The sequence below is a fragment of the Callionymus lyra genome, chromosome 1, assembly GCF_982586985.1.
Source record: "Callionymus lyra chromosome 1, fCalLyr1.hap1.1, whole genome shotgun sequence".
Lineage (NCBI taxonomy): Eukaryota > Metazoa > Chordata > Actinopteri > Syngnathiformes > Callionymidae > Callionymus > Callionymus lyra.
Genome location: NC_141818.1, coordinates 1,815,784 through 1,837,208, shown reverse-complemented (window position 1 = coordinate 1,837,208; position 21,425 = coordinate 1,815,784). Strand labels below are relative to the sequence as shown.

At 35.0% G+C, this 21,425-nt stretch overlaps 1 protein-coding gene across 5 annotated transcripts in view; it reads left to right on the top strand.

Moving 5' to 3' along the window:
• The first annotated feature begins 2,046 nt into the window (after positions 1–2,046).
• LOC148087365 (ras-specific guanine nucleotide-releasing factor 2) overlaps positions 2,047–21,425 on the top strand; it is a 54,749-nt gene continuing 35,370 nt past the window's right edge. For 2 of the 5 annotated variants that reach the window (XR_015710768.1, XM_087787680.1), the window contains exons 1-5: positions 2,058–2,549; positions 14,311–14,417; positions 15,387–15,534; positions 20,679–20,768; positions 20,827–20,963. Coding sequence is in view for 4 of the 5 variants with exons in the window: in XM_087787680.1 (XP_087643806.1) it covers positions 2,274–2,549; positions 14,311–14,417; positions 15,387–15,534; positions 20,679–20,768; positions 20,827–20,963 (758 nt within the window). In the remaining variant the exon portion in view is untranslated. Of the gene's footprint in view, positions 2,550–14,310; positions 14,418–15,386; positions 15,535–20,678; positions 20,769–20,826; positions 20,964–21,425 lie in introns of all 5 variants that reach the window. The other 3 variants (XM_087787693.1, XM_087787702.1, XM_087787711.1) reach the window with 3 other exon arrangements.

The following is a 21,425-nucleotide window of genomic DNA, read 5'->3' as shown; positions in this document are numbered from 1 at the left end:
AGGTGGAGACTTCTGGGAATTATGACGCGTGGTGGCAAACCTACATGCTTGACCAATCACAGCAGAGTGGGCGTGGTTATAGTAAACAAGATGTTATCTCCAGTGGGCGGAGCTTAAGATCATTTTCTAATGTCAATATTTAAATGAAAAGAGAGTTTTGTACAAACACACACTGATGATACAATAGAGTCACATCTATTGAACACACACTTTCATCAACACATTAGTTGAACTTAAAGTAAAATCCCAGGTTTTATTTATTTCATTTGAGAAATTATCAGATAATTTAATGACACCCTGGATTTATGAGTTAATTTTATATTCGAACATATATAGAATATTTCATTATTTGTAGATACAAATAAATAATAAAAAATATAAATACGTATGTAACTATTAAAAATGTTTTAACAAATTTCCAAATATTTCTACACAGATATCCATAAAAATATCAATATATAAGCTCTAATAGCAATAAATAACATATTTTCTCATATTATCTATATTACACAATATAACATAATACAGTATAATATATATGCAAATATACTAAACAGATATCCATATAGTTGCATAGGAAATACACATACTACTACACTGTTGTTCCTGTACATGTATACCATAGAGGTGCATATTAGCAAGAATCTGATGATACAATACATCACGATACAGGCTTGGCGATACTGTAGTAACAAGGATATATTTGTAGTATTGTCGAGTACTTGACTCTGGTGTTGTAGTATTTACAGACCACATGACTTGACAAAATCGTTACTGCTTTCATTTTCGTTTTCAAACCAAAATATGTCCAAACATCAGCTTTAAAAGCTCCCGAAGTCGACTGTATCCTCTCGTCCTCAGTCATCGCCAGGATATCCCGGGATTTAACATTTCCCTTAGCTGTGGAGCTATGTAAATATATTTATTTTATGACTCATTATTGAACCTTTACCTGCAAGAACTATGGTTACACATCAAAACACTCTTTGATAATATTTATCCCATCAAACTTTCTTAGAGTAAACTTATTAAAATATTCATTTGAATTTAGTTTAATTTCTCTCTCCGGACGTAAATTCACTCTACAGCTCGATACACTCTTGATTTACCACATTTATTATTAATGTTTATTATTATTTTATTTTTTTTTAAGTGAGGATGTGACGTCACAGTGCAGTGATCAGTGGCTCTTTTCTTTTAATATCATCATTAAACCACGACATCTGGTCCCTTCTTTATTTTGAGTCTCCGTCACCGCATCTGACCCTGAGGGATCTGCAGCATTATCTCTCTTTTTCTCTCTCTTTCTCTTTCTCTCTATTTCTCTATCGTTCTCTTTCTCTCTCTTTCTCTATCTCTATCTCTCTTTCTCTCTCTTTCGCTTTTGATTTCTATCTATCTCTCTCTTTCTCTCTCTCTCTCCATTTTTCTTTCTATCTCTTTCTGTTTCTATCTCTTTCTCTTTCTCTCTCTTTCTCTTTCTATCTCCCTCTCTTTCTCTTTCTATCTCTCTCTCTCCCTCTTCCCCTCTCTCTCTCTCTCTCTTTCTTTCTCTTTATCCCTCTAATTCTATCTATCTCTCTTTACCTCTCTCTTTTTCTCTGTCTCTCTTTCTCTGTCTGTCTGTCTCTCTTTCTCCTTCTCTCTCTCTCTTTCTCTCTCTATCTGTCTTTTTCTCTCTCTCCCTTTTCTATCTCTCTCTCTCTCTCTTTCTCTATCCCTACTTTCTCTCTCTATCTCTCTCTTTTTCTCTCTTCATCTTTCTCTCTCTCTCTCTCTGTGTCTTTTCTCTCTCTCCTTCTCTCTTTCTCTTTCTCTCTCTCTCTCTGTCTTTTCTCTCTCCTTCTCTCTCTTTCTCTCTCTCTCTCTCTCTCTCTTTCTGTCGCTCCTCCTCCAACTCCAGCGACCTCCGCGCGCATCAACGCTCCAGAGAGAGAGTCAAAGCGGATTAGAGTTGATCTGCTCCAGTGATACTGTCACAGTTTGTCCACTCTCAGGATCCTCCTCCTCCTCCTCCTCCTCCTCCTCCTCCTCCTCCTCCTCCTCCTCCTCCTGCTCCTCCTCCGCTTGTTGCTCGGAGACTCGTGCACTGCTGGTCCAGGAACGATGACTTGCTCCGCGCAGGAGCAACTTTTAACGGCTGCGCCACCGCGCAACTTTACGCGCAGCCTCCTCCTCCTCCAGAGGACCTCCATGGACCACCGCTGAAGACCCGAGACCCCGGTCCCCGCCACAGACCCCCCCCTGACCCCCCTCCCCTGTGATCCCTTACCATGCAGAAGAGCGTGCGCTACAACGAGGGCCACGCGCTCTTCCTGTCTCTGGTGGCGCGTAAAGAAGGAACCAAGCGCGGCTTCCTGAGCAAGAAGACCACGGAGAACAGCCGCTGGCACGACAAGTTCTTCGCGCTCTACCAGAACGTTCTCTTCTACTTCGAGGGCGAGCAGAGCGCTCGACCCGCCGGGATTTACCTGTTGGAAGGATGCACCTGCGAGCGCGCGCCCGCGCCCAAGATGTGCGCCACCGGGAAGGAGGCGCTGGAGAAGCAGGTGAGACTCCAGACTTTTGGTTTCCAGTGAATCCCACCTGTTCGGTGGAGGCCTGCGGATGACGTCATGAGCTCAGAACTTACACCTTTCAGTCGATTTTTGTTAAATGGAAAAAGTCATAAAAATATATATTTTTTTGTGAAGAAAAAAACTGCTAATATTTCTGAATCAAATGTATTTAAAATGCAATATTACACTATAAAACTGCTTATTTAAATTTAATTTACGATGGCTACATTTTATTTAATAGTTGTTACAGAAAATATTATTAAATATTAATTATTTTTCTCTCTTTAAAACGAATAAATGGAGAATAAAAATAAATAATCTTGTATTATTTTCCAATCGTATGAAAGGCCACCCCCTGGTGAGAGTTCCACATCTAATATTTGTTCTAGGTTAATTTAGTAAAAGCAAATTTTAAATAACTTTTAAAGAAAAAAGTGACACCACAGACAGCAGGTGACGTCACTCCAACCCTTTCAAGGCCACCTGTAACACAAGATTGACATCAACTATTTAAATAAAAATTATATTTCGGTTGTAAAGAAAATAAAAAAAAACTGACTGCTGCACTTGTTAGTTTAGCCTTACTTCAAGTTATTATTGCTGGAATTTGTCAGAAATAAACCTATACTTTCTAAAAGTTTAATTTGTATCCCTATTCTTTGTAATATTTTTGCACTTTGTTCTTTCTATTTGCACTTTATTATATTTTGCTGTTTGTTCTCTTTATTTGCACTCTGCTATCTTTTTGCACTTTGTTCATTTTATTTGATCTTTCTCATTTTTATTTGCACTTTTATTAATTCAAACACTTTTCTTTTTGCACTTTGTTCTTTTTTTTGCGCTTTATTATTTTTTGCAATTTGTTGTTTTTATTTGCTTTTTGCTATCTTTTGCGCTGTGTTCTTTTTATTTGATCTTTGTTATCTTTTTGAATTTTTTTCTTTTCATTTGAACTTTGTTCATTGTTCCTGCGTTTCTGAAACTTCTGTACCTTCTAGCGTCTGCTGTGAACTGGAAATGTAATTTCCCGAAGGAGACTCTCCGGAGGGTTTAATAAAGTCTAATCTAATGTAATCCTTAAATCAAATTGAGGATTTAATTTATTGACAGTGGAAATATTTTGATTTAAATATGTGGATTATGTCTTGAATTAAGTGCAGCGTTACGAGGCGCTACACATGAATTCATCTGCTCGACGAATACTATAAAATAACGACATAAAGTGATAAATATTGGTTATTAATTCATTCTCTTTGAAAATGTCTGCGATCTGGTGATGGATACGACGTCTTCTAGCTCAGCTCTTTTTAAAAAAAAAAAATGTACAAGATCTTTAAAGATGTTTTTTCCCAGATGAACATCATGTGAATCTTTAATGAGAAAACAAGCCTTGAATTAAACATGAAGGAGGAGAAACGAACGAAGCCTCGTTTAAACCTCGTGTTCAGAATCAGAAATCGTTGTCACTCGTTTCTTCTTCATCCCTCGCTTTTTTAAAATGAATCTCATTCACGAGAGTCTGTTCCTCGTTCTCAACCTGCCTCTGAGCGAACCTGTCGTGTGTGAAGCGTCTCTCGAACCTCAGCGACGACGAGGATGTTTACTCAGCGTCACTATCGTGAAGCAACAGGTTCACTTCGAGAAGTCGCTCGTGACGCCTTGACGCTTGATGTGATTAAAGAAAGAGCTGAGCCAGAGGGCCAGAGCAAAGTCGTGAATCCACTCTTGTTTTTTTTAATTTGTTTATTAATTATTTTTTGCCCCAAAACAAATAAACCTTCGTTTGATCAAACAAAAAATAGAGGAAAAACAAAGACAAATGTAGACAAATCATTGTTTATAATATAAACCTTTATTTTGACAACGGTTTTCATTCAAAAATTCAAGAACAACGCAGATTTTTTTTCATGAAGAAGGAAAACAGTAAAATAATATTCCCTAAAAACAACAAAAAATGGTTAAATAAATATTTTTTTTACATTTTGGATAATTTTCAATAAATAAAACGAGTAAAATAAAAACTTCACATGTTTTATTTTATTTTATTAGCAAGTGTCACACAGATCATCCTTATTTTTGTGCGTGTAAAAGGTAAATTGCATTTTTATATTGTTGTAATTTGTTAACAAATACATTTCGTAAAAGTACTTATATGATTGTCATTAGCAAAAGTATCACGTCAAGTGTAAAAAACACTGAAATGAATTTACTAAATCGGCTCTTTCCGACAAATAATCAGAAAAAAAAACAACCAATTTACAGCCAAAGTTTTTGATCAGTTTTCAAGATTGAGAAACGACCACAACTCTAGAATTTACTTCTTAAAAATACTTGGTCAGGAATAAAACTTCATGATGGAGAAACAAAACAAAGAAGTTCTAAAGTTGATTAACTATGAAGTCCACTTTACTATACTGTGCTATATGAAGCTATACTGTGATTAGCCAGAGTATATTACACTATACTATACTATACTTTACTATAACATACCAGATTATACTAGACTATATTGGACTATACTGTACTATAAAATGCTATACTGTGATTAGACAGAGTATATTACACTACACTATACTATACTAAACATAACTGTACAACAATATAATGTACCAGATGATACTAGACTATATTAGACTATACTGTTCTATACGATGGTGTACTCCGATCAACCAGAGTATGTTACGCTATATGATACTTTACTATATTATACGAAGATACTTAACTCAACTGTACTATACTATCACATACTATACTACACTAAAGTTTAATCCCAAAATTCCAATCTCTCACTAAATAAACTGAAGCATTTTTGTTTGAATATTTGACTTTATTGCCACAGAAGCTGCAGATGCATCAAATACATGGAGAAGGTAAAAGTATTTGAGAATAAATACTTTTGATATTAACTAGAGAACTATACAATTCCGTCTCCTCAGGGGCCCCTTGTTATACAGGGGCTGTTGTCAGGGGCCGTCAAGCAAAAACAAATGAAATTATTAAATCCAACAAAATGCTCTTAAAATTATGATTTTATTGTATTTTATATAACGTTCAAAAATCTGATGATTTAATCCAAATATATTGGATCTACAATTAAATCTTTTTGAGGGACAATAAATACGAAAATGAAAATGGAGGATAAAAGTCCTAAAACAAAAACTTTCCAGACGAGTAATGAATGAAATAAACACAGAATAAAATGGTAACCGTCTGATCTTTGACCTCCTGAGACGACATCATCTCTACTCTGGCGCGGGAACAACTCGGCTGTGATGATCGGCTCGGGAGAAGCTTCAACCAACTCGAGTGCGACTCTGACTCACTGACGGCGAAACGATCGTGAAAGACTCGACTCCTGGAATTAATGGCAGCTTGTTGCCATGGAGACGGTTCAATTACGCTGATGTTGAATGAGGTGAAACGTCAGCGTCGTCTTCTTCAACTTTCATAGAAGCACATGTGAGTTTGACGCTCAACTCTGATTGGACCAGACTGGTTCGACTTGTTGCCGATGTTGTTGATCGACATTTAGCATCACTGCGCTAATGGCTTCCTTTAATACACACTAGATCACTTTGTACTTTACATCACTATAGTAGGACCTATTATACTATACTGTACTGCACAATACTATAGTATGATATAACGGCGTAAGTAAGTTAGTAAGTCATAGTGCTTTACAATATGATGCTATACAATACTATGCTATAATAAGCTACACAATACAATACTTCACATATACTACCACATAGACTACATATACTACAATATAAAGTTCTAGATTATACAATTCACTACTATATGGTAATGTATGATGTACCAGATAATACTATACAATACTAGGCTACACTACACTGTACTACACTCAATTATTCAACAATGTGATGTATCGAAATGTGTACGAAATATTAGGCTATGCTATACTATACTTCACTAAATACAACAATATGACAATATAAACTAAACTATACCAGACTATACTACAAACTAAAACTATACTATGATGTGTCAGACGTATTGATGACGTATGATGTGTATACTGTATTGGACTGTACTATGGTACACTTTATTATACGTTTATGTACCACTACTATAGTATCCCACTATATACTATCCCATCACTATACTACACAACAAGACAGTGTTTGTAATTTTCAGAGGTTCATTGAGAGAATCCTCTTCACTCCCACTCAGTGAACCTGTGACATGTTAACGGTGCAGATGTATGAAGTGGATCAACCGTCGCTTCTGTCTCTTCATCTGCAACATCCTTCACTCACTAAAACCTACCAACCAGCAAAACAACAAGCTTTTCGAAGTCAATACAAAAACAGTAGTATTTTGCTATATTTAATGACAACTATAACATAATAACACTATTTTTCCATTTGATGTATTTTATTTCTTAAACATAAAACATAGACTATACTGTACTAGTCTTTTCTATACTATACTATACTAGGCTTTGCCTTACTATACTATACTATTCTTTTCTATATTATACTATACTAGGCTTTGCCTTACTATACTATACTATACTATACTATACTATACTATACTGTACGGTACTAGCCTTTGCTATACTATACTATACTATACTATATTAGGCTTTGTAATACTCAACTTTACTACACTTAACTAGGGTTTGCAATACAAGACTATACTATACTATAGTATACTTTACTATATTATACTATACTATAGATCTATCTATATACTATATTGAACTGTACTAAACTACTATACTATACTAGGCTTTGCTATACTATACCATACTATACTGTTCTATACTGTACTAGGCTTTGCTATACTAAACTATACAAATACTAAACTAAACTTGCAATGTAATTAAATACAATTATTTTGTTAGAAATTCAACCTTTCAATATACAAATAAATAAAATCTATTATTTAATCAAATAAGTTGAACCTTTAAATATAGAAATTATTAAAATTAAGTCTTAAAGAAAATAATTCAATGCTCAAAAAAAAGAAAATGTCAGTAAAAAAAACCTTTACCTGAAAGAAGAAAAACATTGTATTTGTTTCACTATTTGTGTTTTATTAATAATCCAAAGGTTTTTGACTTTTGTTTATTTTGAAGGCGTCTTATATCAGTAACAGTACATGTTGGTGAAGATATGAAGGATCTGCTCCATAAAACTGTGTCACAATACAAGACAATAACAATAACAAGAGATTAATATTTTCCTTGCGTCTCTGACTTCCTGGACGTTTGTTTCGCGACTTGACGTCGGGTCAATAAAACCTCCTGCGACAACAAGAAGTGGATGAAACGAATGAAACGAATGAAACGAATGAAACGAATGAAACGTTCACTGTCTCTCTCTCGGGTCTTGAATTTACGAGCTCGCGTCCGGATCCTTCCTCCGACAACTTTCATTAAACAACTTAACGGCGGCTTCGATCCGGCGCCGCCCGTCGAGGCTGCAGCAGGTATGAGGTTCCATACTTCACGCTGCTTCACACGACCAGAGCTGATCTGAAAATGAATTTGATTCTTATTAATGTATCAAAGAAAAATAATCTATGCTATAAGAATATTCAATGTTTGACTTCGAAACATTTCAAAACTTTAATTTTTAAATGTAAATAATCTTAATTTTAAGAATTTTATTATTTTTGAATAATTACATTCAATAATCTCTATTTAAAGGTTGAATTTGTCTTTTTTTATTGATTGGATTTAAATATTCAAAATTCAAATATTTTTCAAAGTTCGATACAAACTGTTGCTTTGGAATCTAACATGATTTGACATACTATACTATACTGTGCTATGATATGCTATGCTGTAGTGTACTGTACTGTACTGTACTGTACTGTACTTTACTAGGCTTTGCTATACTATACTATACTATACTAGGCTTTGCTATACTATACTATACCAACTATACTAGGCTTTGATATGCTTTTCTATAATATACTGTACTAGCCTTTGCTTTACTATACTATACTATACTATACTATGCTTTGCTATACTCTTCTATGCTGTACTGTACTAGCCTTTGCTATAATATACTATACTATACTAAGCTTTGCTATACTCTTCTATACTATACTGTACTAGCCTTTGCTTTACTATACTATACTATACTATACTATGCTAGGCTTTGTAATACTTAACTTTACTACACTTTACTATACTAGGGTTTGCAATACTATACTACACTATACTATACTATGCTATATTATAATATACTATACTATACTATACTATAGATACAGGTATATCTATATACTGTACTGTACTATATTAAACTACTATACTATACTAGGCTTGGCTATACTATACTATACTGTACTAGGCTTTGCTATACTAAACTAAACTTAACTATACTACACTAAACTACTATACTATACTATAGTAAGCTATGCTATTCTTTTATGAGGTCACATGATCATCCGCACGTCGCAATGTAATCAAATAAAATGATTTTGTTAGAAAATCAACCTTTCAATATACAAATGAATGAAATCTATTATTTAATCAAATAAATTGAACCTTTAAATATAGAAATTATTAAATTTCACTATTTTCTGCACAACTTTGCTGAACTGACGCTCCAGTGTTTAGTTTTAATAACACGAGAGATGAACGCCACAAATCTTCTAGAGAGAACCTCTGCTGGATCCTGCGCTGCAGGTTTAAATCTCTCGTCGACTCTGCAATTCTCATGGAGGAACATGATGGGACTGAACTCAGCAGGTGGTTCGAGATGTTTTGTTCTGCGTCTAATTATCTTGTTATTCTCCGTCATTATATCACTGGTGGAAACAATCACTTCCTCCTCCTCATCATCATCATCATCTTCATCATCATCATCGCCATCATCGTCATCCACTATTCAATGATGCTCTGCATCTTGATGTTTCTCTTTGAGAGCTCCTCTGTGGAGGCCATCATGTGACCAGAAGATGTGAAGCAACATCTCCTTCGGTCGATGATGTATTCAGAAGCCGCTGAACTATTTTTCTGTCAATAGATCCGCGGCGTGTTTGTAGGCGAGCAGAGGATCCTGTTGTGTCGTGACGATGACCCTTGTTGGTGGGAAAAAATACCAGGGAAATACTACCTACAGTATATTCAGCAGCACGTTTTTATCTGGAACACTGTGTAGTTGTTGGTCTCTTTCCTGTTGATTCTTTGAATGGCTCCGTAAGATTTCACCATTTTTTTCAAGTATTTTTCACAACTTTCTGAAGATTTTTTTCATCAAAAATTGACTCCAAATATCGAAAATATATTGATTTAATTATAGTTACCGCAGCCAAGGAGTTTTGAAAGTAACGGTTTATTTGTTAGTTTGTACAAATGAAAATATTTAAATTAAACTTTCCGAGTCGGTTTTAAAATGTGTTTACTCTGTTCAGCTTTCTGTAGTTTTATCTGTATTTAGGTTTAAAACACATACTTGTTACTGCACTATATACTGTACTAACAAGTATATATGTGTAGTATTGTGGAGTACTTGACTCTGGTGTTGTGATAGTGTAGTAACAAGTATATATGTGTAGTATTGTCGAGTACTTGACTCTGGTGTTGTGATAGTGTAGTAACAAGGATATATGTGTAGTATTGTCGAGTACTTGACTCTGGTGTTGTGATAGTGTAGTAACAAGTATATATGTGTAGTATTGTGGAGTACTTGACTCTGGTGTTTTGATACTGTAGTAACAAGTATATATGTGTAGTATTGTGGAGTACTTGACTCTGGTGTTGTGATAGTGTAATAACAAGTATATATGTGCAGTATTGTCGAGTACTTGACTCTGGTGTTGTGATACTGTAGTAACAAGTATATATGTGTAGTATTGTCGAGTACTTGACTCTGGTGTTGTGATAGTGTAGTAACAAGTATATATGTGTAGTATTGTCGAGTACTTGACTCTGGTGTTGTGATAGTGTAGTAACAAGTATATATGTGTAGTATTGTCGAGTACTTGACTCTGGTGTTGTGATAGTGTAGTAACAAGTATATATGTGTAGTATTGTCCAGTACTTGACTCTGGTGTTGTGATAGTGTAATAACAAGTATATATGTGTAGTATCGTCGAGTACTTGACTCTGGTGTTGTGATACTGTAGTAACAAGTATATATGTGTAGTATTGTCGAGTACTTGACTCTGGTGTTGTGATAGTGTAGTAACAAGTATATATGTGTAGTATTGTGGAGTACTTGACTCTGGTGTTGTGATAGTGTAATAACAAGTATATATGTGTAGTATTGTCGAGTACTTGACTCTGGTGTTGTGATACTGTAGTAACAAGTATATATGTGTAGTATTGTCGAGTACTTGACTCTGGTGAAGTAGTATTTACAGACCACATGACTCTTGATGAAGTCGTAACTACTTTCATTTGTTTTCAAATCAAAATATGTTCAAACATCAGCTTGAAAAGCTGCTGTAGTCACTGTATCCTCTCGTCCTCAGTCATCGCCAGGTTCTCATTGTTCCTTTTGCTACAGAGGATATAATGAAGTTTTATTGCAACACAAAAATAAACTAACACTGTAAATATTTGCACGTTAATTGTAATTTATATTATTTTAAACACACTTTATTGAAATATAAACCGTAAAATAACTGTGATTAAAAATAAAATATGATTCAAATATTTAAATACTTTTCTTATAATCAAAGTAGACGAATGTCCACGTTGATATGTCGACCTATAAAGATGTCGGTGTTTAAGATAAGATAAGAGACGTTAGAGATGATTGACAGACACATTTAAATATATCAACTTCCACGCGAGAAAACAAGAAGTTACTGTTACTGTCTAATGAGCATTTCTAACACCAAGATCGCCTTGTGGACTAATGGTTCAAATCCCCGTCAAGTAAATAACTTTTAATTCTACGGAAAAATCGTTCTAAATTTTGAAAGTTGCTTAATTTATTCTCGGCCTCCGTTACTTCTATCCATGTACCATAACTTTTTGTTCATTTGAAATATTCTTCAAAGCGACGACAGGGGGCGACAGCGTTCCCGAAACTCAGACTAAACGCACTAAACTGAGTCTCTTAGCGCGACCTATCCTTCAAAAGATTAGTGGATCCTGATGGTAATCTAGAACGCCATCAAACACATGACCACCATTGTGATCACATGACCTCCACAGGGATCTTATCACCTCCACGGTGATCACATGACCTCCATGGTGATCAAATGACACATGTACATTCCTATTAAAACGTTTTTAGCCAAAAATGATTGGCAGGGAAGTGCAACTTAACTCTTATACACATTAACCACGTTTTTAAATAATTTACCAAACTCTGAAACAAAATTTGCGATGTCTTTTAAAAAGTTGACAATGTCTTGAAAAAGTTAACAAAACTAAAACAAAGTTTTTCAAGATGTTGCTCCTTTTTTTTTCCCGGAAATAGTTTATTTTGTTTCAATATTTGACATGTTTAGTTTCAGGAAATCGTACATGTATTTCGGTGCGTTCAGTGTGTTTCAGAGTTTGTACACTTGTGTCGAACTTCCGAGACACCGTTCAAGAAAACTTTCCCTCGTCTAAAACAAAAATGAAAGACTTTTTATTATAAAGTTTTAAGCCAAAAAAAAGTGTGGCAGCGAAGTGCAAAACAAATGAACAATTTCCTGAAACACATTTACAAAATCTTGAAATTTATACCATGTCTAAAAAAAAGTTTTAAAAAAGCACCTTGAAGGTTTCACTTAAAAACTTCTACGTCCACACCAAAGTTTTCCTGGAAGGCACCGGACGAAAAACCGCCGAGCTTCACCGGATATTAGGGTTTCCATGGCGATGCCACTTTTGTTGCATCGTCGGCACCGTTTCTAAACTTGGTCGGGAAAATATTATGTAACGTCTCCTTCTTTTCTTGAGCTGTCAAAGACCGTTAGCGCGCAAAGAATCCAGGACGTAATAATAGTCGCCGAGCAGTGACTCGAGTTGACAGATTCATGAAAAGCTCGGACGGTAGGGAGACATGGGGGTGGGGGGGGAGTTATGTCCCGATAACCTGAGTGAGTCGTCTGAAGCTGCTGGAGGGAGAAAGTCTCTCCTCTGGACTCTGACGCTTCACTGCATCCTCACTGAGAGACACAAAGAGATGGAGGAGGAGGAGGAGGAGGAGGAGGAGGAGGAGGAGGAGGAGGAGGAGTGGGTTCTGGACCAGCAGAGAAGAGAGGATGCTGGTGGAGCAGCGTGGGATGAAGAGAAGAGGAGGAGGAGGAGGAGGAGAGAAAGTCCACGCTCGGCTCAGTATCCTCTGTTTTCAAGCACTAAGAATAGAAGCTCTTGTGATAACCTACTGCCACAGGACACGAGCGCGTGGATGGAAGATGCTCTGTTGCTTACTGTAACACATGTGTGTGTGTGTGTGTGTGTGTGTGTGTGTGTGTGTGTGTGCGTGTGCGTGTGTGTGTTTGTGTGTCGAGTAGATGAACTGGTCTCGGCAGATCTTCCTACATCTCGTCGTGCCCTCGACCTCCAGCAAGTTTGGATCTTTGAAGATAAAGATCTTCTTTTTTCCACGACCGGGAAGGTCATGTGTTCATTTATCTGACCGACGGCAACAATAAACTGTTGAACTTATTTCTATGAAACTTCCGAGGAAAAATGAAGTGTCCGAAATTACCATCTGGATCCACGAGTTATTTGGAGGTCATATACTTTCCTTACAGACAAATCTTGTTTTACGCAACTTTGTCCTTCTTCTTAGTGTGTTGTGCTTCCTGGTGTCGACTCACTGAAATCAAGGATGGATTGAATTTTCTTGGTGTTTTCCAAAGTCACAGCTGGTTTTCGGAAAGTTGTGAAGGAGCATTTACTTGTATGGCCTCTATCTGCTGCTGCTGCTCCCTGTTGCATTCCTGGCAACTTTTTTGATTCACACACAAATTCCTTAATCCTGTATTGATGCTGCAAGAATCTCCCGATAGGATTTGTATTGCGATACTGGGTCAAGGGTACGATCTATAGTGATACTGTAGTAACAATGATATATTTGAAGTATTGTCGAGTACTTGACTCTGGTGTTGTGTTACTGTAGTAACAAGTAAATTTGTGTAGTATTGTCCAGTACTTGACTCTGGTGTTGCGATAGTGTAGTAACAAGTATACAGTATATGTGTAGTATTGTCGAGTACTTGACTCTGGTGTTGTAGTATTTACAGACCACATGACTCTTGATGAAGTCGTAACTGATTTCATTTGTTTTCAAACCAAAATATGTCCAAACATCAGCTTTAAAAGCTGCTGGAGTCACTGTATCCTCTTGTCCTCAGTCATTGCCGGGATTTTATTCTTCCTTTAGCTGCAGAGGATGTTATAACTGCTGCCCTCTAGCGGCCGGAAGTTTAATTCCAACACAAAAATTAACAAACGCAGTGAATAATAAGTGTTCATTGTAAATTTAAAAAAAAGTTTTAAACACTCTATTTAAATAAAATAAAAACTCTACTGATAAAGTATTTTGAAGAAAAGATATTTGAATGTATCAATATTTTATCCACCCCGTGTTTTGAGATTATATTTATATTATTAGTCCTTGGCAGAGGTATACACGTTCTCTGTGCTTTTCTAGTTCATTTTTCCAATCCTTAAATTTTGCTCGTTCCTCGGGGTCATTTGTCGTGACCTTGGCTCGTCCTGAAGGTCTCACAGCTGCTGAAACGTGACAAACGTTCCTCAAGATTCCGTGGTCGCGTTTTCCGAACTCTTCAAATGCTTCTCCCGTTGTTTCCGCAGCATTATTTCCTGGTCGTGTTCGGCCACGACGGACAGAAGCCTCTGGAGCTGAGGACGGACGAGGAGAGCGAGTGCGACGAGTGGGTCGAGGCCATTCAACAGGCCAGGTATGATGAGGACGAGCTGCTGGTCTGAGGTCTGCTGCAGTTTTTAAATGTCATCGATCCTTGGTTTATTTTCTGTCTCTTACAATGAAAATACTTTTTAAATAAAGAGCTTTTTATGTAATATTAACTTGTTTTGTCCACAGTTTATTTACAATAAATATACACAAAATAAAGTACAATAATAAGCAAAAAAATAAATTAAATGTGGAAAACTTGCCATTTTCAACATCAACATAATTTCAAAATCAAATATATTCTTATATTAATGAATATTAAATTAAATATTGGAGAAAAAAAAAATTGAATTTAATATTCTGTTTTTTTTTGTGTTTTTTTTATTTTACAATAAATTGACAAGGTATTTTTGAATTAAAATTATTTTACATAATGTGATGTTTTGTCCACAGTTTATTTAAGATAACTATACACAAAATAAAATACAATAATAAGTTAAAAAAAAGTAATTAACAAAATCTCTGCTCAAGATATTTACAACAAGATTACTTTTTTTAATGGAAATGTGTTTTTTAGTATTACATTTTCTTTTTTAATAATTAAATTGAATAAGTTTGTTATTTAATATAAAAATCGTAAAAAAAAGTTCGTTTTTAAATTATTGAATTAAAAAAAATGGAATATTGTCAAATGAATATACGTTGAATTAAATATTGAATTTGTTTTTATTTAATCAAAGTATTCGAATATTTAAAAATGAATACACATAGAGTTCGATTTTCTCATTTCCAATAATTAAAAAATATATCATTTATTTGTATTCAATATTAAAACGCTGGTAAATTTGTGCCACAAGACTTTAATAAAATATTACAGAGCTTTAGAAAATGTTTTTTACAAATGTTTAACTTAAATCAATTATTTAAAAAGCTTAAAAAGCCTGAAACCTATGTTTGCCAACAAGGAAGGTGGACACCTGTGTTCTACTCACCAGTTTAAACGTCTCACCTGCAGCTACTCTGACATCATCATCGAGCGCGAGGTCCTGATGCAGAAGTACATTCATCTGGTCCAGATCGTGGAGACGGAGAAAGTCGCAGCCAATCAGCTGCGAACACAGCTGGAGGATCAGGACACGGAGATCGAGCGACTGAAGGCTGAGGTGCGTCGCTGGTTCGTCCAGTTCCTCACAGTCGCAAAGAAAGTTCAATCGTTTTTTATTCAGAACTTTCTCAGATTGACATGTTTTTTAACATTAAATATTTCTTTTTTTTTTAAAAACATTTAGAGGCAAATTAAATATAAAGGGAGTAAAGAATCTGATAAGATACATAACACAATGATACGACAAAGAGAAATATACATATTTAAATAGTTTTTTTCCCTTAAGAGTAAAATGGTAAAAAAAAACTTTTAAACGTATTTTAAAAAAACAATAGAATATAATCCAATTTCGGTCACAATTCATGCATGAAAGGCTTAGATTTTTTATTTAAAAAATGAATATTTTAACTCCTGAACTACAATTTTTTATTCTTAAAAATATATAAATACTTATTTATCGCCTTAATAGCAGAATGAAGAAAAAAAACAACATAGAACTGCTTTTATTTGTTTCCAAACCTAAATATGTCCATACATCGGCTTTAAAAGCTGCTGGAGTCACTGTATCCTCTCGTCCTCAGTCATCACCAAGATTTACAGACCACATGACTCTTGACGAAGTCGTAACTGCTTTCATTTGTTTTCAAACCAAAATATGTCCAAACATCAGCTTTAAAAGCTGCTGGAGTCACTGTATCCTCTCGTCCTCAGTCATCACCAAGATTTACAGACCACATGACTCTTGACGAAGTCGTAACTGCTTTCATTTGTTTTCAAACCAAAATATGTCCAAACGTCAGCTTTAAAAGCTGCTGGAGTCACTGTATCCTCTCGTCCTCAGTCATCACCAAGATTTACAGACCACATGACTCTTGACGAAGTCGTAACTGCTTTCATTTGTTTTCAAACCAAAATATGTCCAAACGTCAGCTTTAAAAGCTGCTGGAGTCACTGTATCCTCTCGTCCTCAGTCATCACCAAGATTTACAGACCACATGACTCTTGACGAAGTCGTAACTGCTTTCATTTGTTTTCAAACCAAAATATGTCCAAACATCAGCTTTAAAAGCTGCTGGAGTCACTGTATCCTCTCGTCCTCAGTCAACACATGGGATTTCATTGACGTAATTTTAATTGCAAATCAAAACAAATAAATAATAAAAATAATAATAATAAAAACAATAGATTAACATAAATAAGAACATTGATTTATTTATACACACTTTTTTGCAATAAAAAACATAAAATAAATACAATAAAAAATAAAATGAAAAGTCGTAACTGCTTTCATTTTCAGTTTTAAACCAAAATATATCCAAAAATCAGCTTTAAAAGCTGCTAGAGTCACTGTATCCTCTCGTCCTCAGTCATGGCTGGTATCTAGCGGGATTTAGTTGTTTCTTTAGCTGCGGAGAACGTAATGGCTGCTGCCTACTAGTGGCTGGGAGTTTAATTGCGACACAAAAATTAACAAACGCAGTGAATATTTTCATGTTAATTGTAAATCTGAAAATTGTAATTCTTTAATTTCATACAAACTAAATCAAGTAATAAAGTAGAAAAAACACACGTTTGTTTTCTCTCTCGTTGCTGATTGTGTTGCTCGCACACCTTTATCACTGCAACATGAATCCTAGACCAATCAATCGCTGAACGATCTATATGTAAATATAGATGTGTGTGTGTATGTTTAGTGTGTGTGTGTGTGTCGTGTGTGTGTCGTGTGTGTGTGTGTGTGTGTGTAAGTGGGTGTGAATGATGCTCGGTCACCTCTGTGTGGGAGGAAAGCCAGAATAAAGATTCCTCACCAACATCTGTCATGTTCACTGCTGTGTGTGTGTGTGTGTGTGTGTGTGTGTGTGTGTGTGTGTGTGTGTGTGTGTGTGTGTGTGTGTGTGTGTGTGTGTGTGTGTGTGTGTGTGTGTGTGTGTGTGTGTGTGTCGTGTGTGTGTGTGTGTGTGTGTGTGTGTGTGTGTCACAGAAAAGTCAATCTCTCCCAAACTAACTTGTCGTTATTCTGGTAATTACGTCGCGGTCAATTATCGGCTACAACATCAAAGCTGCTAATCTTGGAGGTAAACAGGAAGTGATGATAAATCTGTCTGGCTGCGGATTCGTCGAGACCAACCCCTGCTAACTTGTCATTGGTCGAGACCGGAGAATCGGAAATCCTGTTTTTTCTACGAAACGATATTTTGTCGGATCTCTCAATTCCCCTGGTTTGTTCCCGTGACCATTTCTTTGAAGTTCAGGAAGTGGCGCCGGAACTTTTCGAGAACTTTTCTTTTGCTAGTTCGAGGTTAATATGATCAGCAGGAAACTCAGGAGTTTAGCCTTTAGCTGAGCTTTTTCTGGGGATGGTATCGTCTCATCCTGGTCTTAAACTAATGCTTTTTAAACAAACTCTGAAACACATTTACAAACTCAGAAACACATTTACAAACTCAGAAACACATTTACAAACTCTGAAAGACATTTACAAACTCAGAAACACATTTACAAACTCTGAAAGACATTTACAAACTCAGAAACACATTTACAAACTCTGAAACACATTTACAAACTCAGAAACACATTTACAAACTCTGAAAGACATTTACAAACTCAGAAACACATTTACAAACTCTGAAACACATTTACAAACTCAGAAACACATTTACAAACTCTGAAAGACATTTACAAACTCAGAAACACATTTACAAACTCTGAAACACATTTACAAACTCTGAAACAAATTTACAAACTCAGAAACACATTTACAAACTCTGAAACACATTTGCAAACTCTGAAACACATTTACAAACTCTGAAACACATTTACAAACTCTGAAACACATTTACAAACTCAGAAACACATTTACAAACTCAGAAACACATTTACAAACTCTGAAACAAATGTACAAACTCTGAAACAAATTTACAAACTCTGAAACACATTTACAAACTCAGAAACACAATTACAAACTCTGAAACACATTTACAAACTCTGAAACACAATTACAAACTCTGAAACACATTTACAAACTCTGAAACACATTTACAAACTCTGAAACACATTTACAAACTCTGAAACACATTTACAAACTCAGAAACACATTTACAAACTCTGAAACAAATGTACAAACTCTGAAACAAATTTACAAACTCTGAAACACATTTACAAACTCTGAAACACAATTACAAACTCTGAAACACATTTACAAACTCTGAAACACATTTACAAACTCAGAAACACATTTACAAACTCTGAAACAAATTTACAAACTCTGAAACAAATTTACAAACTCTGAAACACAATTACAAACTCAGAAACACAATTACAAACTGTGAAACACATTTACAAACTGTGAAACAAATTTACAAACTCTGAAACACAATTACAAACTCAGAAACACATTTACAAACTCAGAAACACAATTACAAACTGTGAAACACATTTACAAACTCTGAAACACATTTACAAACTCAGAAACACAAATACAAACTCAGAAACACATTTACAAACTCAGAAACACAATTACAAACTCAGAAACACATTTACAAACTCAGAAACACAATTACAAACTGTGAAACACATTTACAAACTCTGAAACACATTTTCAAACTCAGAAACACAATTACAAACTCTGAAACACATTTACAAACTCAGAAACACATTTACAAACTCTGAAACAAATGTACAAACTCTGAAACAAATTTACAAACTCTGAAACACATTTACAAACTCTGAAACACAATTACAAACTCTGAAACACATTTACAAACTCTGAAACACATTTACAAACTCAGAAACACATTTACAAACTCTGAAACAAATTTACAAACTCTGAAACAAATTTACAAACTCTGAAACACAATTACAAACTCAGAAACACAATTACAAACTGTGAAACACATTTACAAACTGTGAAACAAATTTACAAACTCTGAAACACAATTACAAACTCAGAAACACATTTACAAACTCAGAAACACAATTACAAACTGTGAAACACATTTACAAACTCTGAAACACATTTACAAACTCAGAAACACAAATACAAACTCAGAAACACATTTACAAACTCAGAAACACAATTACAAACTCTGAAACACATTTACAAACTCAGAAACACAATTACAAACTGTGAAACACATTTACAAACTCTGAAACACATTTTCAAACTCAGAAACACAATTACAAACTCTGAAACACATTTACAAACTCTGAAACAAATCTGCAAACTCTGAAACTGAATTTCAAACTCTGAAAGACATTTAAAAACTCAGAAACACACTGCAAAACTATTGAAACATATTTACAAACACTTTTTTTTTTTTTAATGTATGAACTCTTAAAAACAAATGAACAAACTTTTTAAGAAAATATATAAAGAAATTTACTAATGTTAATTGTTAATAAATGTATGAACTCGGAAACGCATCAACAAACTATGACACAAATATGAAAGAATCTCTTCAATCAAGTAAACAAAATCTTGAAAAAATAAAAATTTACAAAGTGAAATAAATTGACATAAACAAATGTAGGAAGTCTTGATAGACATTTACAAACTCACCTAGAAACTCTTGTATTTAACCTACAAACTCAAAATTGATAAATTCTGTAAGAAATAAAAAACTCTTTGAAACACATTTACAAACCCTGACAGAGACTATTAAACACATTTACAAACTCTCTTGAAATAACTCGTAAAACAGTCTCTGAAACCTTTATTTTTAGATAAAAGTGATGGTTTTCAAACTACAATCCATTGATCAATTGAACTTGTTCACCTGCTTCAGTGTCGAAGTTTAGTTTTCCATGAAGGAAAACTTGTGATTTACTCTCAAAACACTGAGATTTAAAGTCTTGTCGGTTTCAAGATTCTTTCATTTAAACCTCTCGACTGAGAACTATGGGCTCAGACTTAAGGTGATGTAACAAAATCTTCGAGTGTGCGTCGAAAGTGGCTTCATTGTCTAACGTGAACCACGTTGTGCGACCTGAGAATGAGTCTTTGTAAAGTGGACGAACGTCTTCTGTGTTGTTTGTTTGTCTGTTGCAATCAAACGTAGGAATAATTAACAATGAAGGAGGAAACGAGAAGAAACTCCAGATGTTTAAACCTGGTGTTCAATGAGGTCAAAACATCAAGTTGAATATTTGCTCGTCTTAAGAACTCTCATGAAGTGACCATGAATCAAAAAGTCTTGTCTTCAGATCATCGCCCTCAACAAAACCAAGGAGCGCATGCGTCCGTACCACGCGCCGCACGAGAACGAAGACCCGGATATCAAGAAGATCAAGAAGGTAAAGGTCTTCACTTTAGTGTCCGTGTGTGTCTGAGAGTCGTTGTGTTCCTCTGCAGGTCCAGAGCTTCATGCGTGGCTGGCTCTGTCGCAGGAAGTGGAAGATCATCGTGCAGGACTACATCTGCTCGCCGCACGCCGAGAGCATGAGGAAGAGGAACCAGATCGTCTTCAACATGGTCGAGGCCGAGACCGAGTGAGTGTCTTAGCGACTCCTTCTTGCACCGACCTTCTGGAAACACATGTACGGAGGAAAAAACACATTTACAAAATATCCAAACTCTTGAAATGAATCCTGAAAATCTTTGAATAAACTTACAAATCCTGACACAAATATCCAAACTGAAATACCTATTCAACTATTTAAACAGTTATTAGGCCTTAAAACACATTTACAAACTGTTCAAACGCATTTACAAACTGTTAAAACTCATTTACAAACTGTTAAAACACATTTACAAACTGATAAAACACATTTACAAACTGTTAAAACTCATTTACAAACTGTTAAAACACATTTACAAACTGATAAAACATATTTACAAACTGTTAAAACGCATTTACAAACTGTTAAAACGCATTTACAAACTGTTAAAACATATTAACAAACTATTAAAACACATTTACAAACTTTTAAAACGCATTTACAAACTGTTAA